Genomic DNA, 16,122 nt, shown 5'->3' on the forward strand with positions numbered 1-16,122 from the left:
CCACTGACTTTGCAATGGTATAGGTATCCATTCTTTGTGCAAACTAGTGTTTGTTTCTCCAATATTTCAGACATTACACTAGGATTGCCAAGACTAGCTTTCATCAAGATAGTTAGAATAGATTTCACAGACATCTATTGGCTAGTGCCTTTATCATCACTGGTGAAGAATAATGGATTTCATGTTTCACCTGCAATGCTCGAAGCAGCCTCTGGAAAAGGTAACTTCTTTATTTGAATAGGCGCATATGTATATGTTTGTTTGGAAACATGCTCATACACCTTTGATTGTGATATGGAACATAAATTAACTATTGTAAGTCATTGTTGAAAAGAAACTATGTACATTCCCCCACCACTATACTCAGGTTTTTTTAAAGAATTATTATACAGTGCAATCCTATTCACTGGTTATTTGGAAACAAGTTATCATCATCATCATCATCATCATCATCATCATCATCATCATCATCATCATTTAATTACTTATTAATCGCTCTCCATCCACAATGCTCTAGGCGATTTACAAGATAAAATTGTAAAGGATAAAAATACATACATACAAATATTAATAAAATTATGTGATTTATTTCCAATTTAAGGGACAGAGAAGCACAGCCTTGTACTGCAATTTTATGCATGTTTACTCAATAATAGGAAACACCAATTCATGGTCCTTACTACCAGAACATCATACAGGTTAAAGTAGTCTGGCAGTGCCACGAAGTAACTGTTTCACATTCAAGTTAAGGGAAAAGAGGATACCATCATCATCACTTCTGCTTAGCACTGACCACTATTTGAACACAGTGCTGTATACTACACTAGATGGCCAGATCAGAACCGAGTCAAGCTGAAATTTCATGTAACTACACAACTGTATAAAATCCATATTATCTGCTTTGAGCTGAGTTATATGGCAGTGTAGACTAAGATGATCCAGTTCAAATCAGATAATGTGGATTTTCTGCTTTGATAGGTTGAATTATCTGGCAAAAGGGGCTTCAGCATAGTTTGATTCCAGCCGTGGCCAACTAGGAGTCTTTTGGGAAGCCTTAAAACAGAGCATACACCTTAACAGTGCTTTCCTATAGATTCATTTATACAGTAGAGCAGGGGTCCCCAAACTTTTTAAGCAGAGGGCCGGTCCACAATCCTTCAGACGGTTGAGGGGCCGAATTATCATTTGAAAAAAAAATACAAACAAATTCCTATGCATACTGCACATGTCTTATTTGTAGTGCAACAACAACAACAACGAAAGAACAATACAATATTTTAAAATGAAAACAATTTTAACAAACATAAACCTATTAGGATTTCAATGGAAAGTGTGGGCCTGCTACTGGCCAATGAGATAGTCAAGTTAATTAGGGTTGTTGTTGTTGTTGTTGTTGTTGTTGTTGTTGTTGTTGTTGTTGTGTGCCTTCAAGTCATGTCAGACTTTGGCCGAGCCTAAGTCTAAAATTAATTATTTATTTACTGCATTTATTTACTACATTTATATCCCACCCTTCTCACCCCGAAAGGGACTCAGAGCAGCTGTATGTACATACAATATATTATAATACAATATTGTGTTAGCATAACACAATATTAGCATTATATATTACTGTATTGAACTATACCACTATACTATTATATAATATGTAATATATAACATACAATTAATATTATTATATGGTATTGCTATTAGTATTATATTGTATAACATAAGATTATTATCAATATTATATGTATATACAATATATTATATTATTAAAACTGATATAAAAATATTATATTATAAAACTGAGGGCGGGGGCCAGGTAAATGACCTTGGAGGGCTGCATCCGGCCCCCGGGCCTTAGTTTGGGGACCTCTGCAGTAGAGTCTCACTAATCCAAGCTAAACGGGCCAGCAGAAGCTTGGATAAGCGAATATCTTGGATTATAAGGACTGATCAAGGAAAAGCCTATTAAACATCAAATTAGGTTATGATTTTACAAATTAAGCACCAAAACTTCATGTTATACAACAAATTTGACAGAAAAAGTAGTTCAATACGCAGTAATGTTATGTTGTAATTACTGTATTTACGAATTTAGCACCAAAATATCACGATATATTGGAAACATTGACTACAAAAAATGGCTTGGATTATCCAGAGGCTTGGACAAGCGAGGCTTGGATTAGTGAGACTCTACTGTATTTGGGATTTCGGGATAGACTGATGCTTGGTAGGAAGGTGCCACTTACTTATTAACCTGCACCATTTATTTCTTTAAAATATTGATATTCTGCTCTGTATCCAAGAACTGCAGAGCAATGTAAAATAAAATCAATTGTAATACATTTGCCACTGTAGGAATTCTGTTCTTATTTTAATCATAGCAGGAGAAACTTACGTGCTTTATGAACAGCTCAGCCAGTAGATCAGGATCCTCTAGGCATTTCTCTAGCTGCTTAAGTAAATAACTGGGTTGTGGGGGATAAGAAGGAACAGAAGTGGTGTGAGAATCACAGGATATGTTCTCATATCTTCCCACACAGAGAAACACTCCAGTCTCTTGTATTTCCCCTTATGGGCTGAACACAAATGTTTTCCCCAAAGAGGGCTCATAAATGCCATAGTATCTCCCAAGACTAGACAATTTGGGGGAGAGGAAGCAGTTGCCCATTGAAGCTTCCCATTGGTGTTCCTCCTCACCTTGTTCATCTCACTTGGATCATAGACATTTGGACAGGAAATCCAAAAGAATCACTATCACCACAAGCCTGTCACACAATCCTATATGAGCTTCATTCTCAGGTTTCTTACCACCATTGCTTGCCCTTGTGCACCCCGGAACGGATGCTCACTCACTCACTCTTTGTGCCAATCGTAGATCTGGTGGATGTTCCCAAAGATTATCTTGTCCTTGCCCTTCATACCCTCAGGGATACCACGGGCCTTCATGGTTGATATGTAGCCCTGCAGAAATCACAACAGTAGGCCAGATAAGTCAGCCTGCTTCTTCTTTAAGGCCACTGAGCACCCTTCCACACAGCCATATAACCCAGAAGATCAAGGCAAAAAAAATCCCACAATATCTGCTTTGAACTGAGTTATCCAAGTCCACACTGCCATATATTCCAGTTCAAAGCAAAAAATGTCAGATTTTATTCAGCTGTGTGGAAGGGGATCGAGAAAGCAGATCCCACTTGCAGAGGGATTCAGAGCTCACAGATGTACTTGTTTGGACTAGAAGCTCCCAGAAATTATTCAGCAAGTTAGGCTGTCAATATGCTGGCTGTGAATTTTGGGGTATTTTAATACAAACAAGCATCTTTTCAAAGTTCTGATAGAATCAGTGCCCAGAAATGCGGGTGGGGTAAGCAGGGACCTAAGGGCCCTTCCAGACAGGCCCTATATACCAGGATCTGATCCTTGGTTTTCTGTTTATCCCAGATTATCTGGCAGTACAGACTCATATAATCCAGTTTAAAGCCGAAAACCTGGGATCAGATCCTCAGATATAGGGCCTGTCTGGAAGGGCTCTGAGTCTTAGGAGCTGCAACTTAAGACCTGGGGAAGTGTGTACGTGCATATTGTTATGGTGCACCATCATGTTTTTTTCAAAAGGCAAACTCATCAGCGGTTGCCTTCCACTGAAGCTGAGAAAGTGTGATTTGCCCAACCAGGTCATTCAGTGACATTCCATGGCCATGCAGGGATCGAAATCCGGTGTCCCAGAGTCATAGTCCAGTGCTCAGACCACAAAACCATAACTACATAACTCACAGTAACTGCCTGTGTTTGGGAGAATGTGGGAGGTTCTCAAAAGCTTATAAAGAATTCCACAAAGAGTGATACTAGCAATGGACAAACCACACTAAAATATACTGATGGCCTCTTACCATCTTGAAAGAGGTCACACCGGAAGACATGGAATGCTGCAGGACATTTGATGCACATGGAATGAGGAGGAGATTAGCTGGTTTAAGAGGTCCTTCCTGAAATCTCACCAACTTTTTTTTTTTTAGAAAAATAGAATAAAAGGAAGCATCTAGCTCAGTGGTTCTCAACATGTGTCCCCCAGGTGTTTTGGCCTACAACTCCCAGAAATCCCAACCAGTATACCAGCTGTTAGGATTTCTGGGAGTTGAAGGCCAAAACATCTGCAACATTCACACTTGCCTCCAACAGACAAGAGTTCTTTCTCCCATCTTGGACATTCTACAGATATATAAACCCCACTTGCCTAGTTTCTGACAGATCTCACAACCTCTGAGGACGCCTGCCATAATAATAATAATAACAAAACTTTATTTATACCCCGCCACCATCTCCCCGTGGGGACTCGGGGCGGCTCACAATGTTACAAAAGTAACAGCACAAATACATTAAACAATATACATAGTTTAAAACACAAGAAGATGATAAAACAGAAGTTAAAACAAAGGTTTATATAACAGTAATAATATCAAACAACCACCAATGCAAATCCGTCAACTTCAAAGGTGGTGGGGGGACTATAGCAGCAATATAAGATAAAATCATTAGATTAAAATACCCCAATGAAAGGAGCCTAATAACATTCAGAATAGAATTATGAGGCTGGTCATCCAATAGCTGTCTCTCCAAAGGCCAGCCCAAACATCTAGGTTTTCAATTGTTTCTTAAATCTTTCCATAGATGTGGGCGAAACATAAGGAGATCATGCTTCTGGAACATGGCCATACAGCCCAGAAAACTCACAGCAACCCAGTGATTCCAGCCATGCAAGCCTTTGACAACACATATAACAAGCACTTTTAAGTATGTATTAACTGCATTACAAATAGGCTACCATAGGATGTTGGGTCAGGAGAGAAGCCCTAACAAGCTCACCAACAAAACAATACGGTTAAATAAAGAAGAAAATCAAAAGGCTGGATTATTACTCAAGTGGAGAAAAAGCAGGAACCAGCACAAAATTTGGCAAATCATCAACTGAACAATGTAGCAAGGAACAGAATAGGAAAGAACACAGCAAATTCATAAAGACATTAAAACCTTCAATACAATATGAAGTAGGAGACCAGTCAGAAAGGTAGGGGAGCTATTAAATGACAAGGATGTACACAAATAAGCAGGCTTAGCAGCGGGGGAACTGCAGATAAAGAAATTGAATCATATGCAAAAAAAAAGAAAAGAAAAAGATGATAGGCAGGTAAATCAGTCTGCTTTAAAACTGACTGAAGAGGGGAAACAAATAAAACGTCAGTCAAGTGGCATTCACCCAATATCTCTTGAAGAACAGGTGAGGAACTGCGGAAATATCAACCAACATATGTAACAGCACTCAAATCAGCCTCTTTAAATCAGAGACCTTGGAAAGGGACCAGTATAATAAAGCAATCTTTAAAAAAAACAACAACAACTTGGGGATAGGAGAAAGAAATCCAGGAAATTATAGGCCTAGGACAGGTATAAATACTGAAAAGTATTGAGGATGGTACTGTAAAAGTCTCAGGTAAAGGTAAAGGTTTTCCCCTGACATTAAGTCTAGTCGTGTCTTACTCTAAGGTTTGGTGCTCATCTCCATTTCTAAGCTGAAGAGCCGGCGTTGTCCGTAGACACCTCCAAGGTCATGTGGCCGGCATGACTGCATGGAGTGCCATTACCTTCCTGCCAGAGTGGTACCTATCGATCTACTCACATTTGCATGTTTCTGAACTGCTAGGTTGGCAGAAGCTGGGGCTAACATTGAAAACTCACCCCACTTCTTGGATTTGAACCGCCGAGCTTTCAGTCAGCAAGTTCAGCAGCTCAGCAGTTTAACCCGCTGCATCACTGGGCTCTTAAGGAAGAACAAATAATCTTGTTGGAGAATGACTGGCAGGGCTTTTTCAAATCTGCCTCGCCAGCCTTCCAAAATGCTATGAGAGTATTGGAAACAGATAGGGATATGGACAAAATAGAGGATGCATTATTCCTGGCTTTTCAAATGCTTTTCAGCATAGGCTATCAAACAAGCCAAATTGGAAGGGATAGCCAATTCTCCAGAAGACAGGAGCAAAATTCAAAACGATCTTGACAGATAAGAGAGATAGGCCGAAACTAACAAAATGAAGTTCAACAGGGACAAATGCAAGATATTTCACTTCAGCAGAAAAAATGAAATGCAAAGATACACAAGGGGGGATGCCTGGCTCGACAGCAGTACATGTGAAAAAGATCTTGGAGTCTTCATGGACAACAAATTAAATATGAACCAACAATGTCAGCTAAAAAAGCCAAGGGGCTTTTAGCCTGTATAAATAGGAGTCTAGTGTCTAGATCCAGTGAAGTCATGCTACTCCTCTATTCCGCCTTGGTCAGACCACACCTGGAATCACACTGTGTCTAGTTTTGGGCACCGCAATTTAAGGGAGATGTTGACAAGCTGGAAATTGTCCAGAGAAAGTTGACTAAAATGATCAAGGGCCTGGAGAACAAGCCCTATGAAGAGTGGCTTAAAGAAATGGGCATGTTTTGCCTGCAGAAGAGAAGGCTGAAAGGAGATATGATAGCCATATATAAATATGTGAGAAGAAGTCATAGGGAGAAGGAAGGAAGCTTGTTTTCTGCTGCCCTGGAGTCTTATTATTATTATTGGTGTTCTTTATCATGTACTGTACATAAATTATCTGAAATCAAGCGTAAATTGCCAGGTTAGCAAATGCCCTCCCACTCTATTATTCAGTAGATTAAAATCAAAAGCAGAATATGAAAAGCTGCAGAAATCTCTCTCCAAATTTGGGGGGTCTGAACCACAAAGAAAACAGATAAAATTCAACATAAACAAATGTTGCTTTAAGAATCTTAAGCAAACGTGTTCATCAACAAATGAGATCTAAATTGATTGAACCCACTCAGGCAAGAGATCTTTTAAAGATAGTGCCACGCCAGCTGCAGCTGGAAGCAACAGAAATGCACAAGCTGGTTCAGTTTTAGATATCTTAAATTAGGAATTACAGCTGGGTAGCAATGCCCTCTTCAAAGATACCTCATTCATCTGTGAATGCAGTCCTTTTCTAACAGACAGATTTAAGAAGGCAAGGATATGAAGTGTGGGAGAGGGTAGAGGATAGCTAAACAGACACAAGGCTGAAGCTATAAAATTACAGAGCTGAGACGCTGAATACCAGAAGTTGATGTCACCCAATAAAATTGACTGGCAGCCATTCAGCATAAAGAAGGAGAAGCAGAAAGGGAGGGAGGGAGAAAATAGATGGATCACTAGCACTTTTTCAGTTTGTTCAGGTTGCAACAGTATCTGGCAGCCATCACTGAATGTAGAGTCCTTTGCGACTATTACTTGTCAATCTATTTTCAGTAACTGCAAGGGGAAGCGTGCCTATCCTGAAAGCAAAAAAGAAACGGGCACAAAGACTGCCCCAGGCCAAATTCAAGATAAAATTTCACTTGTATGGAATTAAAGAAGACGAACCAACCAGACCATGCTGAATTCATTAGAAAAACAGTGTGCGTTTGTGTTGGGGCAGAGAGAAGGGGAAAGTCATGCTGTGCAAAGGACATAGCAGTTTTAATGCCTTGAAATAACACAATGTGATTGTGGTAAGAGTGGCCACAATTCCCCACAAGGGATTGAGCCCTAATCTATTTATATATAGAAAATTATGCATGTATGTATGTATGTTGCTTGATGGATCTGAACCAAACTTGGCACACACATCCTTCGTTATTCATCTTAAAATAATTGAGGGGTTTGAAATTTATTTTTTAAAGCCCTTTAGACCCAGAACAGAAGGAAAGAAAAAGAGCAAAGTGGATTGGCTGTGGCTGGGTGAAGTGGCCCTCTGAAATGTCACTGGGAAAGAAAGGGAGCAAAATGGATTGGCTGTTGTTAAGTGACCGGAGTATGAGGAGAAGGGTAGAAGGAAGGAAGGGAGGGAGGGAGGGAGGGAGGAAAAGAACAAAGCAGATTGGCTGTGGCTGGGTGAAGTGGCCCTCTGAAATGTCACTGGGAAAGAAAGGGAGAAAAATGGATTGGCTGTTGTTAAGTGACCGGAGTATGAGGAGAAGGGTAGAAGGAAGGAAGGGAGGGAGGGAGGGAGGGAGGAAAAGAACAAAGCAGATTGGCTGTGGCTGGGTGAAGTGGCCCTCTGAAATGTCACTGGGAAAGAAAGGGAGCAAAATGGATTGGCTGTTGTTAAGTGACCGGAGTATGAGGAGAAGGGTAGAAGGAAGGAAGGGAGGGAGGGAGGGAGGGAGGAAAAGAACAAAGCAGATTGGCTGTGGCTGGGTGAAGTGGCCCTCTGAAATGTCACTGGGAAAGAAAGGGAGAAAAATGGATTGGCTGTTGTTAAGTGACCGGAGTATGAGGAGAAGGGTAGAAGGAAGGAAGGGAGGGAGGGAGGGAGGGAGGAAAAGAACAAAGCAGATTGGCTGTGGCTGGGTGAAGTGGCCCTCTGAAATGTCACTGGGAAAGAAAGGGAGCAAAATGGATTGGCTGTTGTTAAGTGACCGGAGTATGAGGAGAAGGGTAGAAGGAAGGAAGGGAGGGAGGGAGGGAGGGAGGGAGGGAGGAAAAGAACAAAGCAGATTGGCTGTGGCTGGGTGAAGTGGCCCTCTGAAATGGCACTGGGAAAGAAAGGGAGAAAAATGGATTGGCTGTTGTTAAGTGACAGAGAGTTGTACAAAGCAACACAGTTTTATGAAACTGTTAAAGATTATAAGTTTAAGATACAAACTCTCAAAACGTTTTTGAAGTTTAACCTGAAAAGAAATGTTCCTGTATCCTTAAATACATGAAGTTATAAGTAAACAAACTTGTTATCTTTAAAAGAAGTCTGCTTGTATCCTCGTCTGCTGAAAGCATCAAATAGAAAAAAAATATCTACGTGCCCAGCAATCATCCTTTACCAAACAAACTCTGCTATGCCATTAGGTTGTGATCCTAACAGGTCATAATCTATACCCCGATGGGTGATGATCCTAAGAGGTCATAATCCAGTCAGTTCCCATTACATACTAGCTGTGCCCGGCCACACGTTGCTGTGGCGTTGTCTGGTGGTGTTGGTGAGAACTTGTTGAGGTAGTGGTGGTATTGAATGTCTGTTGTATGGTTGTCTTTATGTTTAGTATGCATTTGGTTGTTTGTGTACTGTGAAAGTGGTGAGGGTAGAGGGGGTCTATGTCCCTGTGTAGTATTGTATAGTATTTATACGTTGTCCATGTGTTGTGAATGCTTGGATTGTGTCCTGCTGCATAGTAGAAAGGGTTGGGCTGGATGGCCCTTAGGGGTCTCTCCAAACTCTTGTGCCTGTCCCCTGGGCTGAGTAGGTTGCTAGGAGACCAAGTGGGCGGAACTTAGCCTTGTAACTGGCAGCAATTGGATAAAAACAATTATTCCTCTCCCTCTAATTAGAACTTTATTTTTCTTTTCTTTTTGTTGTATCAACCTAGAGCCGTGGATGATGGGTTGTGTTGTCAAATTTTGAGGTTGGGTGGCCTGTAGTTTTGTTGTTTTGTCAATTACTCTTTTATATATATAGATTAATAAAGAGGCTGGCAGGAATGAGAGGTACTATCTGAATAGAGATATTTTAAAAGCCCCTGAACTGAATTCTGGGACTACACTTTGTTCCCACTGTTCTCTCTGCCATCAAAGGAAGGGTGCCTCAAGAACTATGGGGTATATCTATACAGCAAAATTAATGCGATTTGACACCTTTTTAACTGCCATGGCTGAATGATATGAAATCATAGGAGTTGTAGTTTGGTGAGGAACCAACAGAGAACACTGATGACTAGTAAAACTACAAATCCCATAGCACTAAGCCATTGCAGAGAAGGTGGTGTCAAAGTACATCAATTCTACAATGAAAATGAACCCACAGAAGTATGAAAACAGATGTATCACAGTTTGCATAATCATGTGAAGCAGGGTCTGATGGTGGAAAATGGAATTAGTGACCAAAACAGAGAGTTCTTTGGCACCTCCACAATCTGGCCCAGGTCTTCCACGTACATCTTCTCCGTCTCAATCAACTCCCTGAGAACAAACCTGCAGACAAGAAAAACAAACAGCAGTGTCTGAGGAGAAGGGATTTCACTGGGTGACCCACGCCCCTCATTTTCTTACCTATCCTACCCATTTCCTTGTTCTGCACACACACATTACCAATTAGAAAGAAGCAACCGAACCTCCTCAACACAACGTCTTGAAGGGCCCATCAAAACATCCCAAGGTAGAGGTTGTTTTGTGTGTTACAGGCAGATTGTCGTCACGCTGCCTTGTGCTGATATGGTTAGCTCCCCGCAGTTCAATGCATTCTTATATATGAATGTGGCAGAGGGCTTGGGATAGGGCAATTCCACACAGCGTGTGTCTACACCATTTGTGCAAAATGCCCAAGGTTTGCAGCTACTTAAGGATTGGCAGAAGGGATAAGGAACTAAGCCACTGGTGATGGGCTATAAGAGCAATAGTTCACCAACATCTGGAGGGTCAAAAATCCCCAGGTCCTGTTTTTTATGGGGTACACCCTAGGCACACATGCCTTCTGTACATCAAAGCTGTTAAATTGGGCATAAGAAACACTCATGGTGGGACAGTCATCAGCCCCATCCCCTGCTCTTTTCTCCCGCCAAGCTGTAAGTTGGTGCACCAAAAGAAATCACTTACATACTCTTTTCTAAGGCACTGCGCCTCTCCTCCTCTTCCTGTTCCTCAGAGGCTGGGGGCTGCGCAAGAGGCTCCGAGGGGGCTCCAGGGCTTTGGGGGTCACTGGGGAGCAGAGGAGGGTCAAGAGCCTGCCAGGAGAGAAGAGAGCCCATTGAACCAACTTTATAGCCTGCAACACTGAGAGATAAACACTGGAAGACTGGTGCCTCAAGAGACACATCAGGTCATCTGGTTTGAGCCAGGAGTCCGGTCTCAAGTTTCCTCTCCCGCTCACTTTGGAAGATGAGATGTTTTGAAAGATCAGTGGAGGAGTGAGAAAACATGCCAAACACAGACCCAGGAGCACTTCTACAATTTGAAGTGAACCTCTTGATTTTGAGATTGTCTCCAGATTAAGGGTCTTCCCAGAAGAAATCATTATTGTGCGATTTCGCAGCCTCGTTCACAGAGTTTTAATCATGGGCTCAGAGGACACGGCTTTGGGGGTTTTTTTCACCCTTTCTTCTGTGTATAAATGCCTCAAATTGTCCATTGATGTTTGGCTATCTAGTAAATTTCATGGGGTCTTCTTAGGCAAGGAATACTCAGTTCCTCTCCACAGTTCAACATTTATTGTTGAACAAAAAAATTTAACATTTATTATATACTGTACAGTAGTTGTCATCACAAACCAGCATAACCAGACAAACTGTGAATCCTATCAATTTTTTTTTGTTACTACCATTATTTCTATGTACAACAATCTATGGTATGTACATTTACCGATCCTGCATGCTCTGGTGTTCTGTTCGACGGGCATGCTTTCAAACAAAACCTTTGCTAGGTCTTACTTTCGGGGGAGGCCTTATATTTAGTAATTCAGCAAAACCTCTGCTAGGTCTTATTTTCTGGGGATGTCTTATTTTAGGGGAAACAGGGTAGTTTGCTCAGTGGCAAAAGTGCACAGCAGATTCATAAACTGATAAGTAAAGGTAAAGGTTTCCCCTGACGTTAAGTCCAGCCGTGTCCGACTCTAGGGGTTGGTGCTCATCTCCATTTCTAAGCTGAAGAGCCGGCGTTGTCCGTAGACACCTCCAATGTCATGTGGCCGGTATGGCTGCATGGAACGCCGTTACCTTTCTGCCGGAGCAGTACCTATTGATCTACTCACATTTGCATGTTTTCGAACTGCTAGGTTGGCAGAAGCTGGAGCTAACAGCGGGTGCTCACTCCACTCCCCGCGTTTGAACCTAGGACCTTTTGGTCTGCAAGTTCAGCAGCTCAGTGCTTTAACACACTGGGCCACCAGAGGCTCCTTCATAAACTGATAAGACCACTTAAAAGGATGAGTGCAATTCTAGATCCATATGAACATGGGTAAAAACACTGCAAATATATACAAGGGAAGTTTCAACTTGAGTCTAACACAGGAAATTGTCTTATCCTGGCTACCTTGGAGAACTTGGCAACAGCCAAGGTCACCTGGGGGAACTTGTCACCTAATAAAAACTTTACTTGGAATTGGGCTGATCTACCAAGAAGGTTGCTCAATAGTGGATTAATTATGTGTAGCCGAGCCTGCTTGTAAAAACTGGAGGACAGTCAGATGTGATACATACATTCAACATCCTGGTTATTACCGTGTTTCCCCGAAAATAAGACAGTCTTATATTATTTTTTACTCCCAAAGATGCTCTAGGTCTTATTTTCAGGGGATGTCTTATTTTTCCATGAAGAAGAATTCACATTTATTGTTGAACAAAAAAAAAGAACATTTATTATATACTGTACAGTAGTTGTCATCACAAACCAGCATAACCAGACAAACTGAATCCTATCAAGAATTTCTTGTTACTACCAATATTTCCATGTACAACACTCTATGGTACGTACATTTACTGATCCTGCATGCTCTGGTGTTCTGTTCATTGGGCATGCTTCCAAACAAAAACTTTGCTAGGTCTTACTTTCGGGGGAGGCCTTATATTTAGCAATTCAGCAAAACTTCTACTAGGTCCTATTTTCTGGGGATGTCTTATTTTAGGGGAAACAGGGTATATGGGCAAAGTCTTGCATTGTATGCAGGGCCATAGCCAGAAAATATTTTGCGGGGGGGATTTGAAACTTTTTTTAGCCAATCATGAAGAGTAGTTCCATAACGCAAAATAATTTAGAAATCAGGCTCCATCGATAAACTTCAGTGAACACTCAAGACAGATAAACTTCAGTGGACACTCATGAGGATTTGGTTAATCAGTTAAAATTTATGAGTAAACCAGGTTGGTGGGGGGGGGGTTGAACCCCTAATCCCCCGCCCTTGGCTACAGCCCTGATTGTATAGGACTCCTGCAAATCTGCCTTGAAGCACTTCAGATGGGAACACATTGCATCCTGCCTTGAAGAATAGGCAATACCACAGTCAAGTTCTTTAGATAATTTGCTTCATCAAAAGGTCCAACATAATGTATGCTCAGAGCACTTGGGGAACAACAAACATATGAGCGAGAACACAGCTCACAGAAGGAAATGTCCCACAGTCTTTGTTTAATAGATTTAAAGTGCCATGTCATAACCCAGATGAAATAATAGAGATGAGGAGAAGCTGATAGAAGAGGCTTTTTTAGAGTTAAGCTTGAACCAGTTGCTAGTGTAATCATCCTGGGTTAGATGGTAAATCAGATCTGGGCCCAGTCTGTAAATGCTGACCTTAATCCAATACTTAAGGGCCCACCACCAAACTCTTGTTAACATGGGAATTTCCCCAGATTCGATGGCATTTATCTGGAGAATTGGAAGAGGGCTCTCAAGAACTGTGATTAGTGCTGGTCTATCTTAGGTGTTGAGCCACCAATCCAGATACTTCAAAAAAATTATAAATCCAATTTTAGAAGGTTTATTAGGGAGATCAGTAAGGTTTTATGTTGATTATCTTTTGGCTGACCAACACCCCAAAATGAATGCCAAAGTTGCTAGATTTTGTGAAGCAGAAATAGCTTGTCGGCGCAAGATGCTGTCACAGTCTAAGAGATTATAATATTTATTTCAGTATTTACAACTGTCATCTTAGCATAGAAATGTTTAACACCATTTTAACTAACTATCATATTCGATACAGAGTTTTAACTTTGCTTTTGACAGTGTTTCTTAATACCTATTTGCATGTCATGTTCCTATTCCGATGTTTGATCATTTTTTGGTGCTGGTCACTGACCATAATAAATAAATATGTATAGCAACTGGGTAGTTTTTTTCCACAGTTCTTTTCCTACAGCTGCTTTGAGTCTCCTTTGTGGAGAGAAAAAGTGGGATATAAATAAACATAACAACAACAACACAGAATGTGCAATTTCCCATCCAATTACTAACCGTGGTTGGGCCTGCTTAGCTTACAGGAAGCTTGTGCCTATAGGCTCTACTGCCTTTTTATAAACTAGCGTAAAAATGTTAAGGAGGAAAAGACAACAGTGGCACTACACTCTTTAAATGGGATGTACCGTGTATACAAATGAGAATACTGTATTTAAAAGCCTTGTACCATTTATCTGTCTTTTCCTCCTTAACATATATTTAATATCCTGCCTTTCTCCCAATATGGGACCCAAGCAAATACTAGGAACTCTCCACCTAGAAGCATCCCAAATGTGAAAAACAGAACTAGAAAGAATTTTTAATACAGATTGGTCATTTAAAAAACCTCAAAACTTGAGTGTAATATTTCATATGTTCAAATTTACCATGTACATTTGTGTATAAGTCAACAGAGTTTGTAAGTCCAAGGCATGTTTTGGAGTCAAAATTATGGATTTTGATATGACCTGTGGATAAGTCATTTAATAGAGGGAGGAAAACAGCAGTTTCGTCTCAAGGGGGCCAACCAACCATAGCCAGTGTCACCACTATTTTTCTGCCTAGGAATCAGAAAAGAGAAGAAGTGGCACCATAACAAAGAGAGTAGAAGGGGTCATGCATCTTTTAGGTTCTCGCAGGATGGACGAAGCACTTGCCTTTTGCCACACTACTCAGAGAAGGGGATGGTTTTAAAAAAAATTCAGAGTTAAAGAACAGTACTTACATCGACCCACTTTTTTGGGTTGAATTTTTGTGGTTTAAAATGTCTAGACTTATACCTGAATATATCTATTATGTCCTTTTTTATACCTCCACAAAAGGGAAAATAACTGCATGTCAAGATTACAGTCATTTAAAGATTCTTTCAGTCATGTAGTTTGATATAAACTGTTTCTGTAGTACAAAGCTTTAAACTAATTTGCATTCCCTATAGAGACTTTTGTATCACAACTACAAACAAAAAGAAACAAAATCAAATTAATGTATGAACTCTGCATTACATGTATATTTATTCCTCAAATTTATATAAAAATGCAATTTGCATCTTACCTATTTTTAATTCATAACAAAATTAAAACACAGGGGATGTCACTTCAAAATGAGTTCAATATGGCTTAATTGCATATAGGACTATGATCTTAGTAAATTTCATTGATTCAGCCACATGCCAGAATTGTAAGATATATAAATAAATCCTGCTGGTACACAAAGTCATTTACAACGTACTGTGATTTCATTTTTTCCCAGTGTTATGATGTCCAACACTGATTTAACATCTTTGTCTACTGTTTTTGCTTTTAAAACCTGACTCAGTGTGACATTTAAAGCAAACACATACTACATCTTGTTCACAAAATGTAGGGCGATAAACTATTAATTGCGTGCCCTCAATGCAGGTACAAAAAAAGCTTGCTGGAATACAATATATCAAATCTATCTTGTTTGTTTGTTTTTTGTCGTGTCAGAAGCAGCTTGAGAACATACTGCAAGTCGCTTCTGGTGTGAGCAAATTGGCCATCTACGGAGATCTTGACCAGGGGACGCCCAGATGTGTTACCATCTTGCTGGGAGGCTTCTCTCATGTTCCTGCAAGCTAGAGCTGACAGACAGGAGCTCATCCTATCTCACAGATTTGAACCACCAACATTTAGGTCAGCAACCCAACCTTCAGGTCAGCAGTTCAGCTACCACAAGGGTTTACGCGGTTGCTTCACCTATCTTGTGAAGGATTATCTGCTTTGACAGGCTGTGTCTCTTCAAGTTTTATAATCTGAACAAGAGAACTTACCTGTGAAATACATGGGATCTAAGACTAAGTTACCCTTTCTTCAGCTTCTCCATAAGACCCAAGAAGTATCACGTTCAGTATTACACACAGTATTTTCTAGACCAGGGCTAGTGAATATGTAGCACTTTAGAAGCTTCACAGCCAATGGTGAGATATGATGAGAGTTTCATCCAACAGCATCCAATGTGTTGCACGTTCCTTACCTGTGTTCTAAACCTAACTAAATACAGGCACATCTATCATGATATGTATAAGTTTGCATACACAGACACACAAACACACACAAATCCTATATCTATGTGAAGTGTGTTTGTGTGTGTATATCTGTGTGAGTGTGTGTGTGTATATATATATATATATCCACACACAT

At 40.5% G+C, this 16,122-nt stretch overlaps 1 protein-coding gene across 5 annotated transcripts in view; it reads right to left on the reverse strand.

The window, feature by feature from the left end:
• The window catches only part of arhgef25 (Rho guanine nucleotide exchange factor 25), a 131,710-nt gene that overhangs the window by 11,770 nt on the left and 103,818 nt on the right, over positions 1-16,122 (reverse strand). For all 5 annotated transcript variants that reach the window (XM_062971083.1, XM_062971085.1, XM_062971082.1 and 2 more), the window contains 4 exons: positions 10,637-10,764; positions 9,949-10,015; positions 2,849-2,952; positions 2,387-2,456 (listed from right to left, as the gene is read on the reverse strand). In XM_062971083.1, the coding sequence (XP_062827153.1) occupies positions 2,387-2,456; positions 2,849-2,952; positions 9,949-10,015; positions 10,637-10,764 (369 nt within the window). The remainder of the gene's footprint in view (positions 1-2,386; positions 2,457-2,848; positions 2,953-9,948; positions 10,016-10,636; positions 10,765-16,122) is intronic.

Source organism: Anolis carolinensis, chromosome 2 (genome assembly GCF_035594765.1).
Source record: "Anolis carolinensis isolate JA03-04 chromosome 2, rAnoCar3.1.pri, whole genome shotgun sequence".
NCBI lineage: Eukaryota > Metazoa > Chordata > Lepidosauria > Squamata > Dactyloidae > Anolis > Anolis carolinensis.